At 31.7% G+C, this 11,926-nt stretch overlaps 2 protein-coding genes across 2 annotated transcripts; one reads left to right on the forward strand and one right to left on the reverse strand.

Moving 5' to 3' along the window:
• LOC107632435 (glucose-6-phosphate/phosphate translocator 1, chloroplastic) lies at positions 1,228-4,499 on the forward strand. Its single transcript, XM_016336145.2, has 5 exons — positions 1,228-2,023; positions 2,455-2,680; positions 2,950-3,172; positions 3,467-3,680; positions 4,144-4,499. The coding sequence occupies exons 1-5, from the start codon at positions 1,502-1,504 to the stop codon at positions 4,153-4,155; spliced, it is 1,197 nt and encodes a 398-aa protein (XP_016191631.1). The 5' UTR covers positions 1,228-1,501; the 3' UTR covers positions 4,156-4,499.
• Positions 6,580-10,764, reverse strand: LOC107632243 (tryptophan synthase beta chain 1). Its single transcript, XM_016335976.2, has 5 exons — positions 10,302-10,764; positions 9,293-9,649; positions 7,826-8,268; positions 7,645-7,739; positions 6,580-6,988 (listed from the first exon to the last, which is right to left on the reverse strand). The coding sequence occupies exons 1-5, from the start codon at positions 10,656-10,658 to the stop codon at positions 6,813-6,815; spliced, it is 1,428 nt and encodes a 475-aa protein (XP_016191462.1). The 5' UTR covers positions 10,659-10,764; the 3' UTR covers positions 6,580-6,812.

An 11,926-nucleotide genomic window follows, 5' to 3' on the forward strand; every position in this document is an offset into this window, starting at 1 on the left:
TAATTAATAAAATATTTCAGCCATTAACCTCTACTTTTTATTTACCAACAATTAATAAGTCAAATATTAAGGATCATTTTGATACATGTATCTATTTTGTGTCTTTTATGTTTTCAATATTTTGTAAAAAAAAAAAAAAGAATTAAAAAATAAAAACCAAGCAAAGTTTTGAGAAAGAGCACGTGAGATTTGTTATTGGTGTTTGTGTGTTAGGGACTTTGATTTCATTTTGGACTGAGATTTCAAAGACATTGGCTTTGTTAATTTCAAACCAAACACAACATCACGCCTCAGCTACCAACCTTCCTAACACCAATTTGTTGTTCATTGACCATATTAACCTTCAAATAATACTTTTTTCTTTTATCAAACTAAAAATTCCTTCTAAACAAAAAAATTGTGAAAAATAATATGATGGAGTAATTTTTCTGAACTAAGAGAGAAAATAAATTGAAATTAATAATTTATAAGTATAAAATATTAATTTAATTAATGAATAAAGTTTGGAAAACTAATTTAAACATGTTTCCATTATTTTATTCTCAATACATATTATATAATAAATTTAAAGTCTAGTTTTCATAGGCTAGTTTTTTTGTATATTAAAAAAATTTTGGTGTAATATTCAATTATTGAATTTTATGGTATTTTTTAAAATTGTGGAAGTAGAACATACATCCTCCCTTATATTGATAATACGCTCCCTTTGAAAAATATCAATACAAGAGGGACGTATTGTCCTCCCATAATTTTCAGATTTGTGGTGTTTTAATTTTTTTTTGTTGATAACCACAAATATAAGGGTAGATTTGTGGTTTTAATTTTTTTTTAAATACAAATATGAGGGTCAGATTTGAGTTTTTTATTTTAAATTTTTTTGAATATACAAATTTGTAATTCTATGAAATCTGACCCTCAAATTTTTTACTTTCCCAAATCTGAGGGTTCGATTTGTTATTTAAAATTAAAAAAAAAATTAATTTGTATTTAAGAAAAATACACCAATTATTCTGATGAATTATACACAATTTTTTTTATATAAAAAAAAATTAGCCTGAATATTACACCAAAATTTTTTCAATATGTAAAAAAATAAATGGTTTTCATATTCCAAGGCATTTTTATAGATATTCCAAGGTATTATTACTTAATTATTATTTTTATTATTAAAAAAAGGTATTATTCATTATTTCCCTATTAAAAACCTATTAATTTTTCAACAATGCTAATTGTGTAGCTGCTCTTGTTTTCTCGTCTTTCCAGTGATTTAGTTTCACATTAAGCCCTTCAAGATCTCAGAGGTCAAAGGGCCATAACAATCGAAGCTCCTAAAAGAGACATTCTCAATTCTCATTTATATATAAACCCTGACACTCATAATAGGGTGTCTCCAATTCTGTTTTTGTTTCCTTCTTTTCTTTTTTCCCTTAAATTCTCAGCACCCCATTAAGATTCCCGTCAGAAAGTTTTGATTTTTAATCTTAATTTTTAATTAACGAGAATGATTTGCTCTTTGAGACAACCTAGTATAGGGATCACTGGTTCTGATGTTGTGTTGAGGCAAAAACACGCAACCCCATTTCAAGCATGTTCATTTTTACCTCCTTTGGCGTTGAAGAAAAAACCCCAGAAACATGTTGTTTCGGTGAACAAACCACTGCACGTTGCTTCTGTTAGTGTTGGGAATTTTGGGTCAGTGAAGGATTTGGAGGGTTTTGGAAAGAGAGAGAGTGATGATTTGGTGAAGTGTGGTGCATATGAGGCAGATAGATCAGAGATTGAAGCAGCTGGTCCATCAGAGGCTGCAAAGAAGGTGAAGATTGGGATATACTTTGCAACATGGTGGGCTTTGAATGTTGTGTTCAATATATATAACAAGAAGGTGTTGAATGCATACCCTTACCCTTGGCTCACATCAACACTTTCACTTGCTTGTGGCTCTCTCATGATGTTGATCTCTTGGGCCACAGGGATTGCTGAATCCCCTAAGACTGATCTTGAGTTTTGGAAGACTTTGTTACCTGTAAGTGTTTTTGATTTCATTTTCTTTGTTTTGTTTTGTTTTGTTTGTTTAGAAAAATGAATTGATAGCTTTGTTTTTGTTTGCTCTATATGCTTTTTGATTGATGTGAAGGAAAATAAGTAATAAAGTAGAGGAAATTATGTTCATTCACAACATGCAGCTGAAATTAAGTTGAGTTTAATATGATAGCTTTGTTTTTGTTTGCTTTCATGTCCTTTTTGATTGATGTGAGGGAAAGTAGATAGTAAAGTAGAGAAAATTTATGTTCATTTACACCATGCAGCTGAATTAAGTTGAGTTTAATATGAGATTTTGGTTTATTTATTAGCAAATTTAAAAGGTCTTGGCTTTTGTCCTTTTTACATATTTTGTGTATCATTTTGAATGGATGGAAGTAGATGGTTAACTGATCTTTGATGGTTTTCCTTCAGGTTGCTGTTGCACACACAATAGGACATGTCGCGGCGACTGTTAGTATGTCGAAAGTTGCAGTGTCTTTTACACATATCATCAAGAGTGGTGAACCTGCTTTTAGTGTCTTGGTTTCCAGATTTCTCCTTGGTGAGACCTTTCCCGTGCCGGTCTATCTATCTTTGATTCCAATTATTGGTGGATGTGCACTTGCCGCTGTTACCGAGCTCAATTTCAATATGACTGGTAATGAGAGATTTTCTTTGGAAGAACATTTTGCTAGCTACATTCTATTTCTTTGTCTAGTTGTTGAGAACAACAATAAGACTAATATAGGACAAAGAAATGGACTTTAACTTCGAATTTGACCCGATAAGAAGCAAATGTATTTAACTAAATTTGGTGATGGTGATATTCACTTGTTTTCAGTTCTTGCTTTGGTTAATTCTGCATTTAGAAGAGGTTGTTTGTGCAATACTCTGCTGACTTTGATTTTGATGAATCTTTTCTTTCAGGTTTCATGGGGGCTATGATATCAAATTTGGCATTTGTGTTCCGTAATATCTTTTCGAAGAAGGGCATGAAAGGAAAGTCTGTCAGTGGAATGAATTACTACGCATGCTTATCTATTTTATCCCTTGCACTTCTCACACCATTCGCAATAGCCGTCGAAGGGCCGCAGATGTGGGCAGCTGGATGGCAAATAGCACTCTCTCAAATCGGACCCCAATTCATATGGTAATTACAAGATTTTCCTCACTCTAGCTTAGTTTTCTTTAAGATATGTTAGTTTGCACAATAATGCATTTAGCTTATCTTTGATCTTGCATCTTATTTGTAACTAAAGATAAACGATAAATTTTTAATGCAAATAAGTATGATGGTAGTGTATCTCATTAATGCATATAAGGTTTTAGAACTTCTAGTGATTTCTTGAGTATTCGTTTTTTATTGAATTGTCTTTCTATTCTAAAATCTTCTTTACTTTTCTTCTTGTCGCTAAAATGTATGGCTGATAATTGTACACAATAGGTGGGTAGCAGCTCAAAGTGTGTTCTACCATCTGTACAACCAAGTGTCATACATGTCTTTGGATGAGATCTCGCCCTTGACATTTAGCATTGGAAACACCATGAAACGTATTTCAGTCATAGTTTCTTCCATCATTATCTTCCATACACCAGTTCAACCTGTCAATGCTCTTGGAGCTGCGATAGCTGTCCTCGGAACCTTCTTATATTCACAGGTATTTTTATCTGTTATTCTTTTGTTGTAAAATTATGGGTGTTGCACCTTGAATTTCTTGCCTTGTACTATTTTGAAGCTTTGTGATTGTTTTATTAGTAGTTGGACTTTGAATTTCTACCTAACTCCGATATGTGTAACTTTCAGTCTTTCAATTCAACCTACTTTCATTTACATCAAGTCAATTGTAACCTAAGTTAGTTTACCTTTAGAGCTTTTCCACCAAATATAAGAGAATATGCTTTGGCCTTTGGAGCATCTATGATATATTTAAAAGTAGTTGACATGTGGGACCTTGGAAAATAATGAAAAAGAAAAAGAGAGAAAAAGAATGATGGTGACCATAAATAAATAGAATATTGACTAAGATGACATGTTTGGGTTAGATTATACGTAACATTCTTTTGGAAAATAATAATTTTGTTTGGTGGTATTCTCATTCCTGTCATTCTATTTTTTTCCAGGCAAAACAATAGACTTGTGGGACGAAAAATTTCTGAGGATTTGTTTGTTATTGTTGATCATGCTCAATTTCTCAGCTGGAGACAGAAGTTTGATTTCGGAATATGAATTTTTGCAAGACTAGGATGATCTAGTTGTGAGCGCATCTTTGTAGATAATAAAAATAAGAATATTTGTTGAGGAAACACCACACGAATGAGTAGTTCTTCTCTTTGTAATTTTGTTTCTTAATTTTAAAAATGCAAGGAGTGGAAGAAATAAAATGTTCATATTCTTGAGGATGGTTTCTCAAAACAATGTTTTATGAGAAGAAGCATCAATAATTATGATGAGTATGATCAATTTGATGGTGTTTTTTTATGATTTATGAGGTTTCATTAAAGTTAGGTAATGCTTAGAATTTAAAAATGCATTTTGAGCTTTTCATTTTGTATGTCCCTTGACCTTTACTTGTGACTTGAGCTTTTAGCTTTGTGCAGTGAGAAAGTGATTCTCTACCTTTCAAAAGGACATGTTCCACCTTTGGCAAGTGAATAATAAAATTAACTACTAGTATAAGATGCATGATGAAATATAAAATATACATTTAAATTGAGTTAAATAAGATATATATTTGTATAATAGTGGTTGATTTTAATGTACAAATAGCATTTTTAATTATTTTATTAGCAGATTATTAACTATAAAAAGTTTATCCCTTAACAAATTTGACTATACAAATAACAAACAAATTTGTCGCTTGATCAAAAGTTAAAAAAAAAAAGCTTTTCTTTAGGATTAGAGAGGGATATGAACATATAAATAAAGACAACTAATAAGTGATGTAAGAAGAAATATTATCTAAAATCTTTACAAGTATTGAATTCAAATAAATAAATACTTTTCCTTCATCGTTAAAGAAGAGTTTATAATTCTTAAATTGACTATGTTATGCATACACTAATATCAACCATCAAAATCAGCCACCAATATAAAATATATATTAAAATACAAATATACATCAAAAGTAAATTAAACAACATATGTATTTATATACATACATTGGTGGCTGATTTTGGTGTACGAATAACATTTTTGTTTTTAATATATTCAACCAACCATCTAAGCTAAACCTAACAAAATAAAAATACGTTAGGCGGATTGGGATTTAAGCATCCTTTATCACAACAAAATTGACCACTTTGCTTAACTAGAATGAAAGCATAAAATTGTGCACATACATATACTTTGATTAGAATTTTCCTCAAAAGAATAAGGAAAGAAAAAAATTTGTTCAAAGAGTGTGAAAGGAGAGGGGTGAACCAGTTCAGCAGAGATTAAGATGTTGCATCCACAAAGGAATTTCCATGAGATTTTGTAGGCAGTTGGACAAACAGCAACAGATATGCATGGAGCTAGTAACCAAAACTTGAGTCAAATAGTCATCTATAAAACATGATTCTTTCATATTCATGAAAGAGTGATGCTATTTGAAAATCACAAACTTAGCATCAGGTCGGTTTCTGTTTTCATTTTCTATTTTTATTTTTAGTATTTTGTGAAGGAAAAATTGAAAATAGTGAAAACAGACCGGATTAAATACAAATTATGATCAATTGGACAATTAAAAAGAGTTTCTTTTTGCAAAATCTTGGCTATTGGTTTTGAGTGTGAAAAGAAGTGGAGAAAATAAGAGAAGATATAAGGGTATGTATATATGCATGGTTGCTCACTTCACATGAGCATGAAAGATAGTTTTCACAAGCTATTCTTTTAAGAGATTGCAAACTGTTTTCCACAAAACTCAACCATGCCAAGCATGGATAGGAATGAATCATTTGTAAGAGGAAATAGAAGCGTGTGAACTCATTTCAGCTAAAATTATTGTGAGTGACTATGGTTTATATGGGAATTTGTTGTGGATGATAATTTAGAGGTTGAGTTGAACCTCCCAAGGAAAATTTTTTGTTGTAGATAAGGTTTCAAACAATACTAGCCAGAAAATAACATATTTATCTGCAAAAAAATCCCTAATTAATTTGGAACACATAAATTTTCTCAGTTCATGGAATGGTCCTGCAGTTTTGGTGACTATTATTTTATTTTTTGGGGAATATATAGCCCTTGTTGAGAAAATTGGGAAAATAATTAGTATTAAGCATTTCTATCACATGGGGAAAAAGGGATATTTATAATTAATTTTGAAAATTAAAAAGATATAGAAACAAAACAAACCTTTGTTTTTCTCACATTATGTTCAAACATGTCTCATTATAATTTCACCAAACATGCTAAAATGAGTTCACTGAGTGTGCACCCCATCAAACCTAACATAGACAAGGTTGTTTAACCCTTTAGCTCCCAAAAAATTGAGTTTAATTATGTGCTAAGAAGATCTATTTTACACCATTTTCCAACCTTATATGCTGATATCAAATTCATCAAACAATTCAATGGTATAAGAAGATTCAGAAGAGTCCATGAAAGACTTTGATTGCATCTAACATTGAAAGTAGTTCATTACACACATTATAGCCATAGTCCTATGATGAAAATATATCGATATATATGAACGTTTTTAACTATAACTTGGATTTAACGAGAAAATTGAACCAATTCAATAACTATAAGTATGAAAAATGAAGCCCATTTCAGAAGCTAAACCATTGGTCTACAGAACAACGCGACACTTTCAAACCTTCAAGTACTTGATGGCGGTATGAACATCCTTGTCACCTCTGCCACTGAAGTTAACCACAACTTTGGCGCCATTAGGAAGAGTTGGACACACTTTCTCCAGATAGGCCAAAGCATGAGATGTCTCTAGAGCCGGAATTATGCCTTCGAGACGCGAAACTCTCTTGAAAGCTACAAACAAAAAGCATCCAAAGGTAAGATACTAAAACAAGATTTAACAACAATAACATCTAACCATACAATCAATTTTCTATGTTAGAAAGAATGAGAGAGAACTGGAGAGGGAGTAGAAATCAAGAATATTGTTTGTATAAGAAATCGAGGTTGTAAGATCACTGTGAAGTCGTCAAGTTCCAGAATAATATAGATAAAAACAATGAGAATATAAACTATTTACCAAAATCATGTTGATATTGATATAAACTGCTTAGGACACATCATTATAGGCAAGTCAAGATTACTGAAATAATAATAATATATGTTCGGAACAAGTGACCAAAAAATGAATTAGCATTCTCATGAAATAATTTCAACTAATGAACTAACAATCATAGTGTAAGCCAAAGCAAACGGGGAAAGAGAGAAATATTTTTCGAGGAATGCTAGGGAGCCAGCAATTTTTGTGATTTGTAGCCATCAAATAGCCATCAAGATGGTTTTAATGGTGTGAGATTGGTGTAAGATTTCATCTAATGGCTCACTTTTCTTTGCTGGTTACATGCTGGCCAGAATTTAACAAAGTTACTGGCCCCTAGACTTTTCCATATTTTTCATACGTAGTTGTGTAACAATTTGTTGGATGAAGCAAGAAGCTCATGCTATCATACCTTCTAGTGCTTCTTCATCAGTGATGCTATAATATTCAGCGCGCCCAATATCTTTCAAAAAGCTATGTTCCGGTCCTACACCAGGGTAGTCCAAGCTGCACAGAATATTTTCGAGACATGATTACACAAATCTGAGTTGATATAAGGAAACTTATAACACGATATGAGTCAAATGAATTACCCTGCACTAATTGAGTGAGGCTCGACAATTTGTCCATCATCATCCTGCAGCAGATAACTCATAGCTCCATGCAGAACCCCAACTTCTCCCTTTGTTAATGTCGCAGCATGCTTGCCACTGTCCAAGCCAAATCCAGCAGCTTCCACGCCAATTAGTCTAACGTCTTTGTCATCGACAAATTCATGGAAAAGTCCCATGGCATTTGAACCTCCTCCGACACATGCAATCAGAACATCCGGTTTCCCTCCCCATTTTTCCAATGCTTGTTTTCTGGTTTCCTTGCCAATCACGGCATGGAACTCTCTTACCATCATTGGATATGGATGCGGCCCAGCAACCGAACCCAAAATATAATGAGTTGTCTCCACATTTGTCACCCAATCCCTTATAGCCTCTGATGTAGCATCCTTAAGTGTGGCAGTTCCAGAATGAACCGGTCTCACCTGTATTACATGATATACTATTAAAATAAAACCAACGAATCAATTGCGTTTTCAAATGTACATCGACCTTACATTCAATACATAGCAACAAAGTATGGACACATTATGCTCACATCACAACACCTTACCCGATGAAAACAGTGCAATGTATCAATCATAACTTTTTCTTTATTCGTAAATGATTTGACACAGCATCTAAATCTATTTTAGTCAAATATAGTTAATTATAATAATATGGGGTTGAAGCTTTTTCTTTGCTTACAGAATTCTCATTTCACTTTCTTGTACTGTCCAAACCTATAGTTCAGTGCTTGCCATGCCACATCATGCATCCATTAATGTCAATACAAAAAATCATCTCCAGAACACGGCATATATCAGGAGTAAAATTTTATCAAGAACAAAGTCATGAACATCGACAAGCTAGTTTAATTTTTGTTCAAATTCAGCAGCAACTTCAGCCAATTTGCAAAAAGTTCATCGGCACATTAGGAACAACTGTCTTTTCATGCATAAATAATTATAAATGCTATATCAGAAAATCTTTACATCAAGTTCTAAAATTTGATATGCAAAAAAGATACCTGATTTTCACATGATAAAATTAGTTCAGCTTATGATTGCAATTATGTAGCTAAATAGAAGAGTATTTTATCCAGAGTCAAGTTCTAAAGATGAAATAAGTCAATCCTGAAATGATATTATCACAAGAATCAAGATATATATAAACAGATTGGAAGCCATTCATCAGAAATGCAAAAATACAAACGCACAATTCATATATGATATAGAGAACAATTAACACAAGCACATTTTTGTCTTCAGCAGACAATCATTCTACTCATACAAAATCATGGAGAACAATAAACACAAGAACATCATACTCTAACAAGAAGAAATCTTTTTGTATCCTTTGCATTTTCATCAAACGAGGAAATCTCTAAGAACAGGATATTTTTCCCAGAGAATAGAACATAGGATATATCTAACTGAATTAATGTAACAACAGTAATAACTAATATACCTCAGCACCGAGAAGACGCATTCTGAAGACATTCAGAGCCTGCCTTTCCATGTCCTGTGCCCCCATATAAACAATGCATTCCAAACCAAATCGAGCGCATACAGTAGCAGTTGCGACACCATGCTGACCAGCTCCAGTTTCAGCAATAATTCGTTTTTTCCCCAAACACTTGGCAAGCAAAGCTTGAGCAACAGCATTATTGATCTTATGAGCACCAGTGTGATTAAGATCTTCCCTCTTTAGGTAAATATGAGGCCCTTCACCATTCGCCCTCTTATAATGCTCTGTCAACCTTTCTGCAAAATAAAGAGGACTCTCTCGACCAACATAATCTCTAAGAATACCAGCCAGCTCTTTCTGCAATTTAAAATATCAACCTCATAAGATTTCCATTATATCTCTTATAGGAAATTAAACTGTGGTTGTTGAAGAGACAAAGAAAGATTTTTTTCTCTCTCTCAGTGGAGTTCCAAGTGCATAGTTCTATTTGGAATCGAAGAAACCAAAACCTAGATGTATTAAGGAATAATTGATATTCATACACTTTCAAATTGGCAGAAAAATAGTCAAATGCCAAAATTTGAAGAAACATCAGAAAGGAAAAGGAAAAGAAACAATTAAGATAGCACTTTAAAACATTAAAACATAGCTCTACCATCAGTGCTACATTCCAACAAGCACCTTGTGTGCAAAATTAAAAAATAATAATAATAAAAAAGATAAAAACACTATAACACTCCATCAGTTTCAAAATATCTGCCACTTTGGAATTTTGGTACATTCAAAACTCCATGTATCTTAATATAATTCATATCCAGAATTTCAGATACATTAAGTTATCAATGTACCAAAAACAAGTTATCAGCATAATCCCACCTTGAAAAATAAGAAGCATCTGTAACTAAATCCAATGAAAAAGCATCACAGAACATCAAAAATCAAACAAACAAATAAATGGTATTTCATATACAAACCAAATAACAAAACAATCATCAACAGAACAAACAACCTGAAAATCTTCATCAGCAGAAAGGGAATGAAATGCAGCCTCAAGCTCGGTGAGGGCATGGATTAGAGTCTCAGGGACATATTTCCCACCAAACTTTCCAAACCTCCCAAGGGAATCTGGTCTCTGAAAGAGAACTGACCCATTAGAGAGCTTTGACTGCTCCTCCAATGGCAGAACAGAAGGGTCCCTGGTGAGAGAGCAAGAGATATAAGAGGAGGCTTTGGAACCTGAAGCTGAAGAAGAAGAAGAAGAAAAAGATGCAAACTTTGAAAAGTTTAAGGTGGAATGGGAAGTGGGTTGTGATTCTCTGGTAATGGGAAACAACCTTGAAGAAGAGCTTGTGATGGAGGAAGCCATGGTTTTGAAGATTTTCTGAGAACTGAGAATGGTTTTTTGGGTATTTGGAATTTATATATGGTTTGTGTGAGATTTGATGATTTTGTATGTAATGGAGAGCCAAGGTCAGAGGCATATATAATACAAAAATTAATTAACTTTCTAATTTCTACATCACAATTTATTTACCTTTTTTTTCTTGGATAGATCACAAAAATTATTTATAAATAAAAAATTTGTTTATTATATTTAAAAATTTTATTTATTTAACAAATTTGCTTTAAAAATGAAGAGTATTTTATTAGTCTAACATAATTTTTTGTATTCTTATTATTAGTATAAAAGTTAGAGTAAATCACACAAATAAATTAAATAGAATTAATATTACACAAATATCTTAAAATAAAATAGTTTACTTGTATGTCCGATTTTATTTTTATGAAATCAACTAAATTCGATTAATACTTTTTTAATATAAATCGAATCTAATTGATATTTTTTCAATTATATTTTTTTAGGTAAACAAAAAAAATTATTTTTTATATTAATTATATAAATAATTATTTAAAAAACAAATATAATTCATCAGCGATATAAATTCGTTTTACAATGTTCAAATATCAAAATTCAACTTTTTATTTAAACAGTAATTTAAGTTCTTCTATCTTTCAACACATATGGAAGTAAAATTATACTAGGTTCAGCAATATCACAAATCACAACCAATGATGATTGAAAACAAGAAATACAACCGTCGGAAAAAAAATAAAAAATAAAAAAAAAAGAAGAAGAAGAAGATGAAGAGATGGAAGAAAATAAATCACCAAACACCAATTGAAGCCACTCATCTCTCCTCTCTTCTTCGTGTCCAACACCCACAATCCTCTCCTCTTGCTATTTAAAAATCCTATAAATGAAAAATGTTGAATAATAATCCGAAACTCTTGTATCTTCATAGTAATTAAAAAATGAATATCATTGTTGAATTTTGATGGTATATTAATTATTTTGTTGCCTATAATTGCTTTGCCTTCTATATTTAAATCGTTACCAAGATACATCGAACACGAACAGGTTCTGATATGTTCAAGCCTTTTATGTTTTATCTACGTAAGAAAATATAATTTCATTCACTCTTTTGTTAATATATGTAACTTTTTTTATTATTACTTTGTGTTTTTTTTTCTAAAGATAGTAAATTATATTTTATTAATTATTGAAAAATAAATATAAAAATTATCTAAAAGTAAGACAGCATAATAAAAGGTAAAAATTTTTAGAAACTATAC

This window comes from Arachis ipaensis, chromosome B01 (assembly GCF_000816755.2).
Source record: "Arachis ipaensis cultivar K30076 chromosome B01, Araip1.1, whole genome shotgun sequence".
NCBI lineage: Eukaryota > Viridiplantae > Streptophyta > Magnoliopsida > Fabales > Fabaceae > Arachis > Arachis ipaensis.